The sequence below is a fragment of the Haliotis cracherodii genome, unplaced genomic scaffold (assembly GCF_022045235.1).
Source record: "Haliotis cracherodii isolate W230 unplaced genomic scaffold, xgHalCrac1.p SCAF_9, whole genome shotgun sequence".
Classification (NCBI taxonomy): Eukaryota; Metazoa; Mollusca; class Gastropoda; order Lepetellida; family Haliotidae; genus Haliotis; species Haliotis cracherodii.
Window position 1 is genome coordinate 57,910,089 of NW_027266343.1, and position 20,618 is coordinate 57,930,706.

The following is a 20,618-nucleotide window of genomic DNA, read 5'->3' on the forward strand; positions in this document are numbered from 1 at the left end:
TTGGGAATGATGACATGCATTAACCAAGTCAGCGAGTCTGACCACCTGATCCTGTTAGTCGCCTCTTACGACAAACATAGTCACCTTTTACGATACTATGAGTATAAAAAAATATATGAAACCATGAAAAACTGCACGACGGTGAGTTTAGTGGTGCTTCGGGATATTCAACAGAATGAACCATAAACGAGGAAGAATACTATGTTAATGACATTCAATAACACGGTTAATCTTCCATGACTGGAAAATGAATATTTTTATGGTGATTATGTGACTAGTCATGTTTTTGGTCAAAAGCCAAGGTGATATTTGTTTCCAGCTGTTCCCAAAATATTCCATTTATCGTAACAGAAGGAAACAGAAGGAAGCAGAAGAAGCATCAGTTACCATGGTTACCCAACAGAAGGAAACAGATACTTCTGACAATGTCAATAAGAAGAAGTGTCAGTTACTGTAGTAACCCAAGCAGAAGGAAACAGATACTTCTGACACTGTGTCAATAAGCAGAAGAAGCATCAGTTACCAAGGTTACCCAAACAGAAGGAAACAGATACTTCTGACACTGTCAATAAGTAGAAGTGTCAGTTACTGTGGTAACCCAAGCAGAAGGAAACAGATACTTCTGACACTGTGTCAATAAGCAGAAGAAGCTTCAGTTACCAAGGTTACCCAAACAGAAGGAAACAAATACTTCTGACACTGAGTCATTAAACAGAAGAAGCATCAGTTACCATGGTTAGCCAAATCACTCATTTTAATGAAGCTTTGAAAAATATTTCATTTATGTCACAACATGTCAACTGGTGGAGAGAAAGTCAAAGGGTCAATGGCCGTGAACATTCATCACTCTTGTGGAAGGCACGAGCATGGAGATGAGGCTATCTCATTAAAATCAGATCCTAGTTCTCGCTACCGCTAGACAAAGATCTGAGGACATCCCGTTACAGGTCACATCAGACCGACCTTTCATCCAACCAATCCAACCAGATCCTGAAAGTGACAGTCGGAATGTGTTTTCTAATCATGCAACCTCGAGATATTTAACATGGGATATTCCGAACGACAGTTACGGGTTTTATGATTATATCCATACAATCTAGGCCATCTATAAGCCATTCCAGAATGTTGTTTTGGTCAGCTTAAACATTTTTAATCGAGAATACGTCAAAATATGTTTCGAAGCGTAATGGCCAGTTTGAAACTAGTGCCATAAAGCTTGAGATAGCTGCCTTCTGATTGGCAAATGTCGATTTCTTGTCAGTCATTTCATTGGTCGGTCAATGTTCGCGAAAGGTCGTTCTGACGTGACCTGTAATGGGATGTCTTCAGATCTTTGGTAAGCGGTAGCGAGACTTAGAGCTGATTTTAATGAGATTGGGAGATGAAGCTGAAAGACCAAGGATTATAAACAGGGCCGTTCTGGGATTCAAACTTGTGGTCATAAGATTCCGGCACACACAACGTTGGTAACCATGGTAATTTTCTTGACAAGACATCCTCTTATACCCCTAGCAGTATCTTCACGATTAGCGTCAGCCAATCATATGTCAGGATACTTCTCCTGGTATTATATAGTCACCGACAAAAGAAATGTAAATACTATACATGTTGGTTGATAAATGAACAATTACTCATATTCAAGAGATATTAGTTTGGTTCGATGCACAAACGAACATACTGGTATGTTGTGTGAACTGACGCTCACGAACGCATCACATGTGACGTCATAGATCCATGACACGAGATGCACTAATTGTATTGTCTCATGCAGGATTAGCGAGTAAAGTTTGGAAATCGCGTGCAGCATATCGTCATAAGAATAAAGACACACTGTGGCAACACTTAATTGAGTGTTAGTTTTGTCCTTAAGTGGTAGACATTGGAAACATCTCTTCTTAACGTACAATTTCGTGTTTCGTTTGGTGGTGAGTATATAAACACACAGCAAGCAGGAAGTTCAAGAAGAACAAGTTGGGGATCAAACCAGGCACGGCGGCGCCAGCACATCCACACACATAAATAACTCCCGCTATCGTCAAAGTGCCCAGGTATTTCACAGATGGTCAACATTCAGCAGTATTGTTTTTCTAGAAATCTAATACTTTTGTCACCCTGAGTCTACAGATTCATAATTCAGAATAGTCTCTGCCTTTGCAAGTTCCTCAGCTCTCATGCGGCGGTAGTGTGGATGGAATAGAAGCATGAAAACGATGGAGACGAAGGCTGCAATGCCATTCAGGAACAAGTTGGGGACTGAAACAAGAATTAGTTTACATCATAGGCTAATACAGGTAGATATAGGTAGAGAAAGGCTGATGTAAGTAGATATAGGTAAAAACAGGCTAATACTATTAGTTTTGTTGTTGCCATATATAGTTTCAAATTTTTCTGGTAACCTAACATCTACTGCGACTAAAGATACCATAACTAATTTATTATGCTGAAAAGTTTACACTATGTGGTATCCATTTTGAAGATGGTAAGGGTCAAAGGGAGACTACTCTCCAAACATGGTTGACAATTTTAACTATAATCTTTATCAATAAAGGCCATGATTTAAAAAAGATAAGTGTCCTTGCACATCACAATTAATGATTCAAAAATGCAAAACAGTGTCGAATAACGGATTTCTGTACCAGATTTTTCATGTGAAATAGGTGAGGTGGGTGTTGGAAAATCCAAGATGGCTGTTACTGACGGTATACGGTCTCATATTAGGTCAGCAACAACCATCTTGGATTTTTACTAACAGTTTATGGGCTCATGTGGGGTAAGTAGTTCTGCTCTCTGATTGGTCAATCTCACTTTGCGGCATAATAATGGTAAGTACAGGTAGGCACAGGTAGATAGTAAAAGAAAAGCCAAATATTTTACTTATGATGAATATTGAAAAGCAATGTCATTGAGGCAGACAGTAGTTGCATCATCACATGACATTTCACTCAAGTGAGGTATCACTCCAACATTGAGTGAGTATGGTTTTAGAACCGCTTTTCGCAATATTCGAGCAACCGGGGACACAAGAAATGGGCATCACACATTGTACCCATGTCGGGAATCAAACCCAGTACTTCGGCGTGACAAGCGGACGCTTTAACCACTAGGCTAGCTGACTTCACTCCCACAGATAACCACAACATGGAGTCAGTCCAGGACCCTGCTACCTACTTGTCCAGTCTTGAGGGGTGAAGTCGTCTCCTATAGAGGAGCCGTTGGTGCTGCAGCCGGTGGGGAGGCCCATTTCCTGTTGGGGTAGAGGCTGCGCAATCATCTGGGCCACCAACATGTACACGATCCCCTGGACCTGGCTGGTAGGACAACACATGCCAAGTTCAGTGTAGTGTTTGTTTGTTTGTTCGTGTGTTGTTTAACACCACACTCAGCAATATTCCAGCTATATGACGGCGGTCTATAAATAATCAAGTCTGGACCAGACAATCCAGTGAATAACATCCACCCAATTGGGATTGATGACATGCCTCAACCAAGTCAGCGAGCCTGACCATCCGATCCCATTAGTCGCCTCTTATGACAAGCATTGTCGCCTTTTACAGCAATATGAGTAAATAATCGAGTCTGGACCAGACAATCCAGTGAATGACATCATGTGCATCAATCCATGAAATTGGGATAAGATGACATGCCTGACCATCCAATCCCGTTAGTCGTTTCTTACGACAAGCATAGTCACCTTTCATGGCAAGCATAGGTTGCTTAAGACCTATTCTACCAAGGATCTTCACAGGTCAGTCCAGCATAGTGAGTGAGTGAGTGAGTTGGGTTTAAAGCCGCTTTTAACAGTATTCCTCAGCATAATGAGAGAGTTGGGTAGATCACATACCATATATGGTCAACTGCTAAATGTCTCACAGAGCACTATATGCACTTAATGTAAAAAATCCTTACCCTGATATAAACAGCATCCCTGAACTGGTTGCCTCGGCAACAGGGTAGGTAACCTCGACTGCCAACTCCATGCATATAGGATACAGTGCAAAACCAAAGAAACCGAACAGAGATATACTGACAGCGATCTCCACGTCCATGTCTCGGAGACGGCTGACCTGGAAGAGGAATAACCAGAGTTAACTCAAGGTCATGCCATGCCTGCTCTCGGCATGAGTGAGTGACACAGAGGTGAGGTGAGGTGAAATGGGGTTTAACGTCGCATCCAAGATTATTGCACTTATATAGCGACGTGCATGTAAGTGTGTGTGTGGCTGCTTGTTCTAGTCCGGACAGATGCCTATTTATAGTGCTAACTGAGATACCATGCCACAGTTTAACATGAATACCTCACTCAGACACAGAACACTGACTCCGAGCCGACCAGTCCTCGTTTTAGCCCCTTAATGCCGAGCGCCAGACAGGGTAACAACAAGTACCATCTTTTAACGTCTTTTGGTATGATGCGGCCGGGGATTGAACCCCAGACCTTCCGCTCTCCGGGCGGACGCTCTACCACTAGACCACGGAGGAGTGACACAGACACCTCCACTCTGATGCTTAACCTCAAACAGTGGTCATTAATGTCAATGGTAGGCCGCTTGTGAGTCAACATGACTGATGGTGTGAGTCACGTACAGCAATAGGCAGTCATTGCTCATGACTGATTGTGTTTTGAGGTAACCTTGTTATTTCTTGTTCACTCCTACATCTCAGAAGCTGGGTATCAGGGTAGCGTGTTCCTCTCGCTGGTCAAGTGTTGGCCACTGCATGTTATGCTGCCATTTTGTTAGACAACCTATCCCATGAGTCTTTGCCTGGGGAGCATTCAGTATGCCACATTCAGTATGCCACATTTAGTATGCCACATTCAGTATGCCACATTTAGTATGCCACATTCAGTATGCCACATTTAGAATGTCACATTTAGTATGTGATATGTATTGTCCATGCCATACATAACAGGGATTTATATAGGATACTAAACTAAGGGCCCCTGGCACACAAATTGGGAATTCATTATTTTGAAGTTCCTATTTTCCTTAATTCAGAGGTTTTTAAGACTGTGTTTGGAGAATTCATTCAATGCAATAATATAAACCTAAGCATTAAAGTAGTTACTAGTAAAATGTATTATCATTGATTTTTTCATTCAAATTTGGGAATTTTGACTGGCATTTGCTATAGACTTGGGGCCGAATATTGGCGTCTGACCAGGTCTAGATAAACCATTGCATTACATGAGAATATTCCTAAACACAAGCGCAGAGCCATAAACTTGAGTGTTTTCAACAGAATTTTATTGTTTTTTAAGGAGTCATTCCAGCTAACTGCTGACATGTGTAGAATTCCTGGATTAGGGAAGGCCATGCAACCTAAACATAGGTCTGGACGTCAACCTAAACATAACTACATCCAGCTACAAGGTCACACAATAGACAAGGCCACAATCAGGATGTGTTTGTAACAATAATCCCCCCCCCCCCACACACACGCACACACACACACCCACCCCACCCCTCCACACACCCCACTCCTGTCGCTGATTTCCATCCAGATCACAGAATCCCAGTGAAGTATCCCCCTTACAGAAAGCATATATTTCTTTAAAAACATTCACCTCCTTGCAACAAAATGTTCAGAAGCTATAAGACACATCCTCAGTTTGTTTACCACACTACCGGGTACCCACTTTATGCTTGTTGAAAAGAGATGCACTGCTTTTTCATTAATGCCATAATACCTTAAAAGTCAACATGCCAAAGTCATCATGCAGTTGGTAATTAAATTATTACTTAGGTATTGAGTTGAGTTTATAATGGCAATAGCAAGGGTTACGTCATCGAATGTTATGCATTACATGCACCATACCATATGATAATTTTCTATAATTTTTATTGTCCATTACGAATGTTTAATTCAACAAGCTAACCTGTGCTATACAGACGTGACTGTTAGTCATCAGGTAATATACTCCAAGGGTTTTATTTGTAGTTAAGTCGGCTTGGGAACCCGAGCAATTCACAATCATATTCCGTTTCTCTCACACCCCCAAACTTAATCATGCCTTAGCGCATGCGCAGTCAGCTGTCAGCAATTCCTTTGTTCAGCTCACAACACATGGTTCAATCAAGCGCGTTTCGTAATGGTCGGATCTTGACTGAACTTTATGCCATATTTCCGGTTTCTCAACGAAGTACCTACGTAGTAACGAAGTAACCGTCACATACAGTACCGTCTCGTAACAGTACTATGGCCTCTCGTCGAAAACGTAATTCGACTTGCGAAGCTGCCATCGATGTAAACAACCAAGATGGCCGACCGGCCGTATCGACACGACTTCGGTCTAATTCTTCGAACGTCCGCCGGAGATACCAGTCAATTAATCCAGACTCGGCGGCTACCGAACATTCTCACGACCCTTCCAACTGGTACGTTGCAGAACTCCGAGAGCGCATCGCCAGGGACATCGGAATTTTACACCTGCCAAATTCTATGTCACGAGGTCAACTCATTCAGTTCTACTCAAAGAATGTGCCAGCGAACATACTGCCACTACCTGCCTCCCGGACTTCAGCTACAAGCCAAGTCAGACAAGAGTTTCGAAACATTCCTAATTCAGTGGATATTCGCGATGTCGGTGAACCTAACGTAATTCCAAACGAAGCACCGAGAACGACTCCGCCTATGACGTCACCAAGTGTCATGGCTGCGCCCACACAGCCTGACTTGCAGAGTTTAGTCGCGACTGTTCAAGCGCTCCAACAGTCAGTGGAAACTATCACAAGAGTTTTGCTGCCTCACCATACTCAGTCGTCACCTTCCGCCACCGACACAACGACAAGTCCCTCCATTCTGCCGCAGCAATCAACTGCCAGAGAAGAAATTAGAATAAACGGGAAATTCACCCTGTCAACTGCAATTGCCAACCATGCCGCCACCGCTACGCAACCACTGGACCCCAACACACTGCCAAGACTGGAGACAGCGTCTGCACATCTCAGGCAACAGATTCACGAGGGTAGGGACATTAATTTGGCTCTGTTACTAATTCCGGATGATGTTCATTGTGGCCCACGTAGCATTCAGATAGGCGATGGTCAATTACATCTCAAAACTACCAATGACAAGAGACTTCAGAAAGTGTTGAATATCAGAGACTTCCTCAAAGCATTTGAAAGGTTCAAAAAGATAATGTTGGAGAAATTCCCCAACAGGTCAGCAGAGTTGGACGAATATCAAGGCATCATTATTGGACTAAGTAACGAGACGGACGACAATGCGTTCTACACTTACCACAAGATGTTCTCTGCACAAGCAGCAGCTGCCATTGAACTATTAAATCGACCAGTATACTGGGGCAGACTGGACCGAGAACTCTATATCAAGATTTTTACGTCCAGGAAAGCCAATGCATGTCAGTGGTGCAGCGAATTAAATCACACATCAGAATTCTGCCCGTTGTCCCTTAATGACCACCTGAAATCATCCCTGGTACCCAGGAAGCCGCAGCAGATACGGACGAACAATTTCGACGGTACAGACGCCCATGGACGAGCCATCATCTTCCATCAGGGACAATCCATCTGCAATAATTACAATGACAGAGGATGCAGCCATCAACACTGCAGGTTCATGCACGTGTGCTTAATATGCAAGAGGACCCATCCGAAATTTCAATGTCGCACAGACAAGCCGTCCAAGAATGGGAAGTCGGACAAATGACTTGAAGCCAGACCATCTCCTGTTAATATTGAGACACTGAGAGCTACTTTAGCCAAGCATCCAGACCAACACATGACAGCATATCTCATCCTCGGCTTCCAAGAAGGTTTCTACACAGGAATTAAGAACCCACCAACCGTCACACGAATATGTCGAAACTTGCTATCAACCCGAGGACCCCTCAACGTAAAAATGGTGACGAAACTGATACATGAAGAGAAGGACAAAGGTTACCTTATGGGTCCATTCCACACAAGTCCCTTTCCTCTGCAGCGAGTTAGTCCCATAGGATTGGTTGAGGGTAAATATTCAAAAAAATTACGACTTATAGTAGATATGTCAGCTCCACATGAAGACCAAGGTAATCCAAGTCTCAACTCTCTGATTGATAAAGAAGAATATTCATTGAAGTACGTTAAAGTCGATGATGCCATATCATGCATTAGACAGCTAGGTAGAGGAACATTCATGTGCAAAACGGATGTTACAGATGCCTTCAAACTTATCCCTATTCACCCCTCATTGTGGCATCTTCACGGTATCAAATGGCAAGGAGAATATTTTTACTACACACGATTGGTGTTTGGCTGCAGATCCAGTCCAAAAATCTTTGATACCCTCGCTGCAGCAGTGTGTTGGATAGCCAAACAGTGTTATCATATCGACTATATATTACACCTGCTAGATGACTTTATCTGCTTCAATAAGACTTTGGAACAAGGACAGAGAACCATGTCGTCTCTATTGAAAATGTTTGGTGACCTAGGCATCCCTCTCTCTCAACCAAAAACAGTTGGCCCCACGACTTGCTTGGTGTACCTCGGTATTACCCTAGACTCCATCAAGATGGAAGCTAGACTGCCCATGGAGAAGATAGACAGATTGACGACCATCATCCACTCCTTACTACAACAGAGTGAAGTCACCAAACGAGACTTGCTGGTAGTACTGGGACACATGAACTTCGCAATGCAAGTGGTGAAACCAGGACGTACCTTTATCGGCTACCTTCTGCAATTGGCACATTCAGTTCCAGACCTAAAGAACAGGGTACAGTTAAATCAAGAATGTCGACTCGACTTCACCATGTGGATTTGTTTCCTCGAACAATGGAATGGAGTGTCCCTTTTCACAGCTGACAGGATCGATGCTCCAGACTTCCTGCTATACACAGATGCAGCATGAGCCATAGGTTATGGCGCATATTATCAGCGAAAGTGGTTTGCCTCTAAGTGGCCTGGGCGTCTGTTCACACTGGTAGCAGACGACATGTCTATAGCCCTGATGGAGTTATACCCGATTGTTATGGCAGCAGAGGTCTGGGGAAAAGAATGGGCTAAGAAATCAGTTAGATTTTATTGTGATAACAAAGCCACAGTGGACATCATCAATAAGGGCAGATCCAAATCTCCGGGTATCATGAGGTTCCTGAGGAAGTTAACGCTCACCTCAGCTAAATTCAATTTCATGTGCAGCGCGAGGCATGTCCCAGGGAAACACAACCATATCAGTGATGCTTTGTCTCGATTACAGATAGCCAGATTCAGACGCCTAGCTCCTCAAGCATGTCGCCACCCAACTGCGTGTCCTCCTATGGAAGAATTGATGTTTCCGAGAACACTACCAACTACAGCATGGCAGACAACGAGTTAGACAACCTGTGGGCATCAGCAGTCTCCCATTGTACATATGAAGTCTACCAAGCAGGGTTCAAGGCCTATGCCCTCTTCATCGCAACATGTAGCAGTATATGGAGTTCATCACTTCCTCCCATATCGGAAGAATTGCTACTCAGATTCGTGGCACACTGTCATAAACATCAAAACCTCAGGTATGCAACAATAAAGACATACCTATGCGGTGTGAGGTTTATGTATCTCAAAGCGGGAGTGCCGAACCCTTGGACTCTGGGCAACCTGACAAGGCTGCATACCATAGTAGGTGCTGTGAAGAGACAGCAAGGCTGTACAGTATATGTTCGGTTGCCCATAACAAGCTCTATACTTACCAAGTTGTGTCACCTGTTAGACCAAGGTGTCTTCACCTCCTCCCTCAATATTATGCTGAAAGCAGTGTGTTGCCTGGCCTTTTTCGCATTCCTCAGATGCGGGGAATTTACGTGTGATAGATTCAGCCCGCATGTCAATTTGTGTTTCAATTCAGTGGTGTTTGCCAGCGATTTGTCATCCCTTACACTCACCTTACAATCTTCGAAAACTGATCCATTTCGCAAAGGTGTGAACATTGTGCTGCATCGGATGAATACTGCCATCTGTCCAGTACACAATATGCTGACCTACATGTATCACAGGAAACAATCTGGAACTTCCCCTCATGACCCTTTGTTTGTGTCACCCAGTGGTAGTGCCTTATCCAGGAAGTTCTTTATTCAGTGCCTCAAAACCTTATTAAGTATGGCTGGATACGATGACAAAGCCTACAACGGACATTCATTCAGAATAGGAGCAGCAACATCAGCTGCAAGTAAAGGCGTGCCCGATCACATGATTCAGTCATTGGGTAGATGGACCTCAGCGTGTTACACTCGTTATATCAGGACGTCCCAAGTCTCCATACGTAAAGCTCAGATAGCGATGGCACAGAAGTGACCAGCTTCAATAGGATTAAACAAAACTGGAACTCTGTAACTTTTTATCATGTTCTTTTGTTTATGTCTTACGGCCTAATTACTTTTGGGGATTCTCATCAACTCAATTTCACAATTATCATTAATAATAATATGGGCAATCTATCCGCTCTATCAGAGGGCAATTCAGGCGGATACTATTCCCCCTGCAAGTAATTTAACATTCATCTCTTTTTTGTTTTTTTCATCATTCGTCTACTCTGCCAGGTACTCCTGGCGCTCGGGAGCAAGTCTTGGGGTGCGCGACTCTTACTTGTATTACTTGGCAGAGGTACAGCCCGCCGATCGGGTATATTTCTTCACCGTCCATTGTTTGTATACTCAGCCAAGTCTCAGTACGCTCAAACAGTATGGAGTGCGCTACTCCAATATTAGAGACTTGGCTGAAGTTAGTCTTCCATGTACTATGTTTATGTGTCATGTATATATGTATATACCGAGAATCCCCATATGCCAAAAATTTAATAAATGTTGTTCTTTTATATGTTGTCGTGTTGTTATTGACATTATAAATACTTCTTACCTCTGTAAAAACTATCCCAAACACTGTTGCTCCTGCAAAACTGATTTTGGCAACTTCTTCAAAACGTTTTGTCTTATCACAGATAACACCGGCGGTAGCAGCACCAGCTACACCAACGCCAATCATCAGTGCACCACACATACCAGAGAAACCCTGTAAGGCAGAAGAGAGAGTGAGAGTGAGTGAGTGAGTCTGCTTTAGCGTAGCTTTTCTCAATATTCCCGTTATATCGCATGGTCTCAGTTTAATGTGGGTGGAAAGCCCAAACTGATGCAAGTCTAAGACGTTTACCACTTTGGTGAAACCCATGAGCAAGGGTATGGTGCTGACAAACCTAGAAATATAATTTGGCAAATATGAGAACTGAACCCACAGTCATAGGATTCTGGCATGACAAAGGGAGGCAACTCTAGTCTGTAAAGGTAAGTCTGTTAGTAATCAAGGAGCCAATGGTTGTTGGTCAGGGAATGATGACACACAATCAGACAGATCAGACATTGGCACCAAAAAGCTTGAGTCAATTGAACAAATTATTTGCTTTAAACTAAATAAGCAGGGGTCGGTGACTTTTGGAAAAAGGACGAACTTGAGACTGCACAGCATCACCCGTATACTGCAATACACTTTTCAAATGATACGTTTTGAAATATTTTTTCTGTGTTTCGGTATATTAAGTAAATATTATATTTCCTAAATATTTGCATCGTTTTGCACCTAAAATCTACACATAAATTCCTGTAAAATGATTTTCCCCTACAAAATTGGGTTGACATGAACCCAGAAATGTGGCAGGAGTAATATTTATTGTATTATGTTTGTTTGTTTTGTTGAAAACCGCAACACTCAGCAATATATTCCAGCTATATCACGACAGACAATCCAGTGATTGACATCATGAGCACTGATTTACGCAATTGGGATACGATGACGTGCATCAATCAAGTCAGCAAGTTTGACCACCCGATCCCATTAGTCGCCTCTTAAAACAAGCCAAAGACCAACTCTGACCACGATCTTCACGGTTACTTGAATCTGCACGTACGATCAGTGCCAATCACTGTCAAACACTTCAACTCTCAATATACAGTAAGCTATGGTAATAACGTACTCAAAGGGACAACTAATTTTAGTTCCTTATAACCATAGTTCGTTATAAGCATATATACAGCATGTATACAACAAATGGCCGGGACTAAAATATGTTTGTTATATTGATCAGTTCATCATAAGCATGTAATTATAAACGTAGTTTAGGGCATTGCAATGCATATCGTAATACAGACACCAGTACTGCAATATGATTGGGCAATATTTGCTAATATATTGGCTAGTGAACAATCCCAATTAGCACCCCTTCCGATTGATCAATGTACACAAGAATTATTTATTCGTGTATAATACACACTCATACGTTACATGCACCCTTAATTATGGGCAATTAAATTCTGGGAATATATATCAGTCGTATATAAACATTTCAGGCTGTCAGCATAAACCACAAAATTTATCTTTCAACTCTGTTTTTTTTCACCAAAATAATAATCTAATAAGAGCCCCCTATTTCTAATTTTGAGAGCGACCGGTGCTTATTACGTCGAATACGTCGAACATTTACGATACGCAAACACACTCAGCTAATAATCTCTATTTACGTTCTCATTGTGGCCTCAGTGTCAGGTCTGTCAAGTTGAAACATATAGAACAGTGTCGCCTTACCATGCTCAGGTTAAGAAAGCTAATCATGTACCTACATTCACGTATCCCCGCGGACAGAGAATCTGTTCTGTAAATGTGGTGAATGCTGTAAATATGGCCAGACCAGCACCAAACACAAAGCACAGCACCCAGTAGGACTTGACATGCAGCAGCTGAAACACAAAACACCAGTCAAACGGGGTGAGTGAGTGAGTGAGTGAGTGAGTGAGTGAGTGAGTGAGTATGGTTTTACACTGCTTTTAGCACTATTCCAGCAATATCAGGTTGGGGTACACCAGCAATGAGCTTCACACATTTTACCCATGTGGGGAATCAAATCTTGGTCCTTGGCATGTCGATCGAACGCTTTAACCACTAGGCTACCCCAGCGTGCCCCAGGTATGAAACAATACTTAAATCAGTAATACAATTGTCGGCACTCATGTACTGGCCTCATGTTTTCCACGGTTCACAGACTACCTAACCACCGCCCCTTAACATGAATACCCCACTCAGACACAGTATACTGAATCCAAGCCAACCAGTCCTTGTTTAAGCTGAGAACCAGGCATGGTAACAACAAGTACACAGCCAGAGATCCAACTACCAACCTTCCCATCTCGGGCAGACGCTCTACCACCAAACCATGGAGGCAGTCAAGCCATTATGAGATACAGAGAAGATAAAATACCTTTTTCAGTCCTGAGAAGAATGGTTCCGATGCCTCTGCTGCACTTGAAGTCGGCGGCGTTGGTGGAATGGAACTACAGACTCCGAACGTTGCCATGACAACACCTAAACCAGCCACTCCTGTACATGTCCACAACTGAAAACATAATCAGATATCACGACAGATAATCTGGATAATCGGAAATGTCAGTGTTACATACATATGTGTCGTCACGATATGGCTGAAATATTGCCGATGTGACGTTAAATATTAACTCACTCACTCACTCACATATGATTAAATGAAGAGTTACTGGTAGGTTGTGGAGCAGTATTGGTGGCCGCGGTTACTTCAAAATGTCTTTGGTCCAGTAAAACTTTGTCAATAAAAGCTCATACATTTGTAGCGGCCATAAATTTTCCGAGTCCCGTGATGGAATTCGAACCACGGACCTTCTGATCAGAGGTCGGACGCCTTGTCCACATGACCAAAGAGGTTAACCCCGTCAGCAAGCTGACAAGGTAAGGATGCCATCTGTGGGATGACTCCACGCCCTGCTACACATTAACACAAAGACCTACTGAAAATGATGACGAGAGACTAGTTCGGGCTATGATTACAGTTGACTTTGATCACGTTGATACAGCTCGTTATATTTTACCATGGTTACACTTGACTTTAATCATGTTGGTACAGCTAAATATATGTTACCATGCTTACAGTTGACTTTGATCATGTTGATACAGCTAATTATATGTTACCATGGTTACAGTTGACTTTGATCACGTTGATACAGCTATTTATGTTACCATGGTTACAGTTGATTTTGATGATGTTGATACAGATCATTTTATGTTACCATGGTTACAATAGTAAAGTTGTTATCAGTACTTACCAAGTTTGGCATTTCCGATGGTACTGTGACTAGTTTTGGTGCCAGCAAATTTGCTACCAATATTCCAAGAGGGTTAGCTGAGGAAACAGATGATATTGAGATGAGTGGTTGGCCTAACTAGGCTTGGCGAGTATGTAAATTAAATAAAACATACATAAAAACAAGTTGACCATTTTCCGAAGGATGAGCTTGTGTGCGTTTCTGTTTTGATGGGTCTTTCGTTACAGAATTGACAAAGGCTCCCTGTTCATACCACATTATATACTCATTGACAAAAGAAACATGAATACCATATGTTGGTTAATATATGAAGAATTGCTCATATGCAAGAGATATAAGATTGGTAGGACCTACTAACGAACGTGCTGGAATGTTGTGTGAACCGACGCTCATAAACGCATCACATGTGACGTCATAGATTTATGACTTGAGAGGCACCACTTGTTTCGTGCAGGATTAATGAGTACCGTATATGACCGTACATACGCCGATCTCAAAGATAAGCCGAGGTATTAACTTGGTCCTTGAAATCTTTATCAAAATGTTATGTGCGGAAGATAAGCCGGACCCCTGAACTAAAACTACAATAATAGAACAATAAACTTGGTTGTATTCACCCATAGAAGCGAGCGTGTTGGCTGTTGCACGCTGTGTATCAGGGAACCACAGCGCCGCCAGTTTGGTGGGACAGAACATGATGAACGGCTGAGCACATGCGGCTAACAGCTGGCCGGTCATCAACACGGGGTAGCGGGCATCAGGGGGCATGAAGTCAAACACGGTCAGAGAGCGTAACAAGCAGCCAATCAGGTTCAACCATGCTGATAAAATAATCTGAAAAAGATAATTAAATAAGAATTATAGTACCATACTTTCTTGAGTGTAGTGCGCACCCAAGTGTAATGTGCATCCCCTCTAGCAGATTATTTTGGAAAAAAGATTTGATTAATTTGCATACATCAGTATGGATTCGTTGACATGGTATTTCCAATGTTACGTGCTCACGGTAATGTCTTTGCGTTGAGGTAAAAAATTATGACGTGTATAATGAGCACCCCCTTCTACACAGCTGTGTTTTGGGGGAAAAAAGTGTGCACTATACTCAAGAAAATATGGTATTTACCATGTCAAAACAATGGTTTTTACCATGTATAAACAATAATTGAATAAGAATAATAGTTTTTACTAATAATTTTTTTTAAGTTTTGTCAAAACAATGTTTGAAAATGTAACTCATAAACATGATAAAGTAGAAGTTCATTACTTTTTTAATGACACTGAGACTATAAGACTATAAATAGTTAAATACATTCTTGTTAATATCTCATTTTCTTCAGATGGTTTTGTTCCAAAACATTTATGCAAGCCATTTGAAAACAGGGTAGACAACTCTGCAGTGGAATGTAGTAACATTCATGACATGTTTTAGTTTCATATTTGTTCACTGTATACTTGGGTACAGGGTGGGTTCACCGATTGTAATGAAGAAGTTGTTTATCTATATAAATTACCGATTGTAATGAAGAAGTTGTTTATCTATATAAATTACCGATTGTAATGAAGAAGTTGTTTATCTATATAAATTACCAACCGTAATAAAGAAGTAAGGATAAGAATTTATGGATGTACAACTTCTTTATTACAATTAAGAGCAACGTTTCGGTGTAGGTTCTAACACCGTTATCAAGCAAGTCATGAGTCACTGACTTCACTTGCTTGATAACGGTGTTAGAATCTACACCGAAACGTCGCTCTCAATTGTAATATAGAAGTTGTTCATCCATAAATTCTTATCCTTACTTAGTACTCCAACTTCTAAATGCCTATCAAAGAAGTTGTAATAAAGAAGTTGTTTATCCATATAAATTACCAACATTAATAAAGAAGTTGTGTATCCATATAAATAACCGACTGTAAACAATATTGTTTATCCATATTCATTATAACAAAGAAGTTGTTTAGCCATATCAATTTCTGATTGTAAAAAAAAGTTGTTTATCCATATCAATTATCGATTGTAATAAAAAAGTTATTAATCCCCACATGTGAGTGAGTGAGTATGGTTTTATGCCGCTTTTAGCAATATTCCAGCAATATCACGGCAGGGGACACCAGAAATAGGCTTCACACATTGTACCCATGTCGGGAATCGAACCTAGGTCTTTGGCGTAATGAGTGAACGCTTTAACCACTAGGCTACCTGACCGCCCCAATCCCCGCACATCAAAAGGCCACTCAAAGAAGACAACTCACACTAATCCGGAGGCCAAGAGTGTCAAGTAGCCATGTTGCCAGAAATCCCACTGGGATGCACGCGACGAGATAGATGAGCGACAGCCAGTTGACCTGCATGGACGAGATGCCGTAGTACGCTGTGGTTAGGTTGGTGATGGGAGAAAAACAGATCCAGATCTGAAAGGAACATTTATTACATTTATGACTTAACGACATATCACAAGCATAACAGTACTAAATTTGTTAAAAAATAATTGATTCTGGACCAGACAATCCAGGGATTGATATCACGACAACAATAACAGGTCATATACATAGACAACAATGAGTGAGAGAGTTGGGTTTAATACCGCTTTTAACAGTATTCAAATTATAGTGTGTCAGCTTGATGTGGGGGGAAAGCCTGAAGTGATGCAGGTCTCAGACGTTTACCTCTTTGGTGAAACCCACGATCACGGGGACGGTAATGACAAGTTACACACAGATGGTTGCCTGAAGCAAGACTTACAGTGTGTGTGTGGCTGCTTGTACTAGTCTGGACTGATGCCGATTTATAGTGCCAGCTCACTGAGATACCATGCCGCAGTTTAACATGAATACCCCACTCAGACACAGTATACTGACTCTGAGCCGACCAGTCCTTGTTTTAGCCCCTTAATGCCTAGCGCAAGACAGTATAACAACAAGTACCATCTTTTAACGTCTTTTGGTATGACGCGGCCGGGAATCGAACTCCTGACCTTCTGCTCTCCGGGCGGACACTCTACCACAGGACCCATAGGCGGTCACTTACAGTAAGAATAACAAATAGCACACAAGTGTATTTTTGTTTGTTTGTTGTTTAACACCGCACTCAACAATATTTCAGCCATATGACAGTAGTCTGTAAATAATCTGGACCAGACAATCTGGTGATTGATATCGTGAGCATCAGTCTACGCAATTAGGATATGATGACATGCATCAACCATGTCAGCAAACCTGACCACTCAATCACGTTAGTAGCCTCTTACGACAAGCATAATCGCCTCTTACGCAAGCATGTGTTGCTGAAGATCATTCTACCCCTGATCTTCATGGGTCCATTACAGCACTGAGCTTTATAACTAACTTTATAACTCACCAATATTCCAGCTACAATATGTTTCTAAAGTAGAACTATTATTGATCCTGGATGACCATTCTGGTACATACAGAACTTCTATCACAGTCTTTGAGTAAATACTGACATGCCAACTTAACATCACCAACTTCTTGTGCCATCCATACAAAAACACAATATTTCTTTCAACTGACACCCAGTTTATATCCCCTACTTTGTCATAAGGTTGCAACATTACATACCATTTTTTTCATGTTTTGAAAGTTCACCACCATTTTTGAAAACCCATAAGTTTTGTTTTGTTTTTGGGTCATTATCAAAATTCAAACTTTTAGTGATTTAATAGGAAACCTACAAATTTTATAATAGTTAGGTAAATTATGCAAACACAAAGAAACATAATTTTGAAATATTTCAAATATACTGGAGAATCAGTGGAAATGTATTGTCCTTTGTGTAACCATTATAGTTACCGATCATTTGCAGAAATAAAAACAAATACAATATTTCTTTCGGTGTATTATTGTAAAACTAATATTTTACTTCTGCCTAGAAAAGAGAAAGAATTTTACTTTAATATCTGATGTTTCTTTTAAGATTCTAATCATATTAGTAAAATAACAACATTAAAAACTCATGTATACATATGACATAAAATCTGAAATATGGTTACAGAAAAGTGCAATCGGTGTCTATTGACAGTGATATTTCAACAATTTCTGACTACATACCACTCCACCACAAGAAAATAAAGCACTCAGACTGACAAGGCAAATGTTTGATGATATGTTAATTTGGTTACCACTGAAATATTAGGGATGAAAGTTAAGGGCTATGTCAAACCTTATGAAAAAGAGAGATTACTGACATAATAAGGGTACATATTTTGATAATGAACCTTATATATTTAACAGTTAAATGCCATTTCTTGCAATATTTACATATTGATATTACATAATAAGTTGTAGCAGGATCATGGTTCATGGGGTTTTATGTGTCCAGAATTAGGTTTTATACCATGAGCCGGAGTTGATCCATGACAACAACTCCCTGGCTGTGGTGCTGCCTTGGCCATGTTTGCTGTTTCAGAAAAAAACATTGTGTGTGGAGTGGGTTCAGGGGAAATCCATGAGAACAACTATGGCAGTCTGAATCAGTGGTACTGATTTACACAACTGCATTGCTCTTGTCCCACAGCAGATGTCCAGGTGGTGTGACTCATGGTCATTGATGGTGAAAGATAGGTGAAGGCCGTTGACATAGATATACACCTCGACATTTGATAGAGGGACAGAGAATGTTCAAAATATTTACATACATTCATAAATATAATCACAAACTGATCGTGGGTATTAATAGTTTTGTTGACTCGATGTCAAATTGCGAAATAATTATGACTACAACATAAATCCTGAGATGTTCAACACACTTGTGTTGTCATGCTGCTATTTTCTACACTGCCGATCAAGCTGAAGAGTGACCCATAAGATCTTGGCTTGCTATCAGCCGACTCCGACATTACCACTTCCTGACAACGAAGGAGAAACATTTGATTAATACTTAGAAGGGATGTTATGAAACGGTATATTTTCTCACCAAGGCGTTCGCCATGCTGACAACACACACAACTAGGACGATGTACCATCTTCGAGTGTACAGTGTGTATTCTGGTTGCATCAAGGGTCTGTAATGAATATCTGTAATCGTTTTCGACGAGATAGACTGCCTATCCGGATCGTGTGTGTCGCCCGCCATCTTGGACTGTCACGTGGTTACCGCGAATCACATGACTCTTTATACTGAGGTGCTCTGCAACTTACGGCATCATGTCTATGGACTAGTTTTCCTCGATAAAACACGCAAGTGGATTAATCGTGTTTGTGCGTGTGTTTTTAAAAAATTAAGGTTTTGCTTAGTGTCTCCCACTGTAATGAACAAATTCACTTATTGTGACATATATCCATACAACTCTACAGTTAAATTATACAGAGTAATCCCTTTTCTACTCAGTTTGTTTACAGATATTTGTAAAAATAAAAGTAAGGTAGGAGGGCAAAATTTAAAATCATATTAACACAGAAATATAAAATATTTATGGTTTGAAGAAAGAACACAGAAACGAAAACCTGTTGTTTGTGTTACGATATGTGTACGGTTAAAACAATTAAGATATTATTTTTTTTCCAAATTTCGTCATCACTTGATTATCTGTGTCCTGTGAAGATCCGGGGTAGAATAGGTCTTCAGCAACCCATGCTTGTCGTACAAGGCAATGTAATCTCGCTGTGCGGGCGACATGGGATGGACTGACCCACAGTTGAAACTTTACTTAGAAACAGCTCGTCTGTGGTGCAGGCTTGAACGTCTTCCCGTACAGAGTTTTACATATAAGATACACAAATGGTTCCTTACAGTGTGGTAATTCATGGGATAAAAGAGTTCAACGAATTTTTGACAAATATGGACTTTTAGATATTTTAAGATGTAATGAAAAGAGTGCAAGATGGGTTTATCTAGGATAGAACTTTCATTCAAGTCCAATGATAATGACACCTGGCTTCAATCATTGGAAACTAAACCGAAAATGAGAACCTACAGAACATTTAAAACAGCTATTTATACACAGCCTTATGTCCTCCTTCCCCGTTATAAAAGGTCGCTTTTATAATCTTTAAGATGCGGTTCAATGAAGCTCGAGATTGAATTGGGACGTTATTCTAAACCTCCTGTGCCAGTTAACCAACGTTTTTTTTGTAAATATTGCCCTGGGTGTGTAGAAGATGAAACTCACTTTCTCCTCCACTGCTCGCTTTATGACGATATCCGTGTTACCCACCTTCCACAAGTATTTAACCCCACAAATGGCAACTTAAATAACTATATTGAGCTTGTATATATTTTAAATGATTATAATATTATTTCAACACTAGGTAGTATGTGCTACAAAATGGCTGTCCGAAGAAAATCTCACTACCAATAACACCATATATATTTATATTGCTTTTTATATGTTTTTACTCAAATTGTTTGACTATGTATTATGTATGGTCTCTTATAATCCACATCGTGGGTGGCAGAGATACTTTATAGTGTACTTTTATAATAATGTATGTGCCTATAACCTTTATCTCCGATGAGACAAAAATAAACAATTTGTCATTGTCATTGTCACTATGCTTG

General features: G+C 40.9%; 3 protein-coding genes across 3 annotated transcripts; 2 read left to right on the forward strand and 1 right to left on the reverse strand.

Annotated features, from left to right (window-relative positions):
• Nucleotides 1-1,967: 1,967 nt before the first annotated feature.
• Nucleotides 1,968-19,193, reverse strand: LOC139452575 (solute carrier family 49 member A3-like). The gene is made up of 10 exons (XM_071234098.1): nt 19,035-19,193; nt 16,355-16,513; nt 14,719-14,935; nt 14,102-14,178; nt 13,228-13,362; nt 12,593-12,709; nt 10,842-10,994; nt 3,907-4,064; nt 3,169-3,308; nt 1,968-2,253 (listed from the first exon to the last, which is right to left on the reverse strand). Exons 1-10 carry the CDS (start codon nt 19,191-19,193, stop codon nt 2,108-2,110), a joined length of 1,461 nt encoding a protein of 486 aa, XP_071090199.1. The 3' UTR covers nt 1,968-2,107.
• Nucleotides 6,199-7,671, forward strand: LOC139452574 (uncharacterized). Its single transcript, XM_071234097.1, has one exon. It carries the CDS (start codon nt 6,199-6,201, stop codon nt 7,669-7,671), a length of 1,473 nt encoding a protein of 490 aa, XP_071090198.1.
• LOC139452576 (uncharacterized) lies at nt 9,306-10,280 on the forward strand. Its single transcript, XM_071234099.1, has one exon. It carries the CDS (start codon nt 9,306-9,308, stop codon nt 10,278-10,280), a length of 975 nt encoding a protein of 324 aa, XP_071090200.1.
• Nucleotides 19,194-20,618: the final 1,425 nt, after the last annotated feature.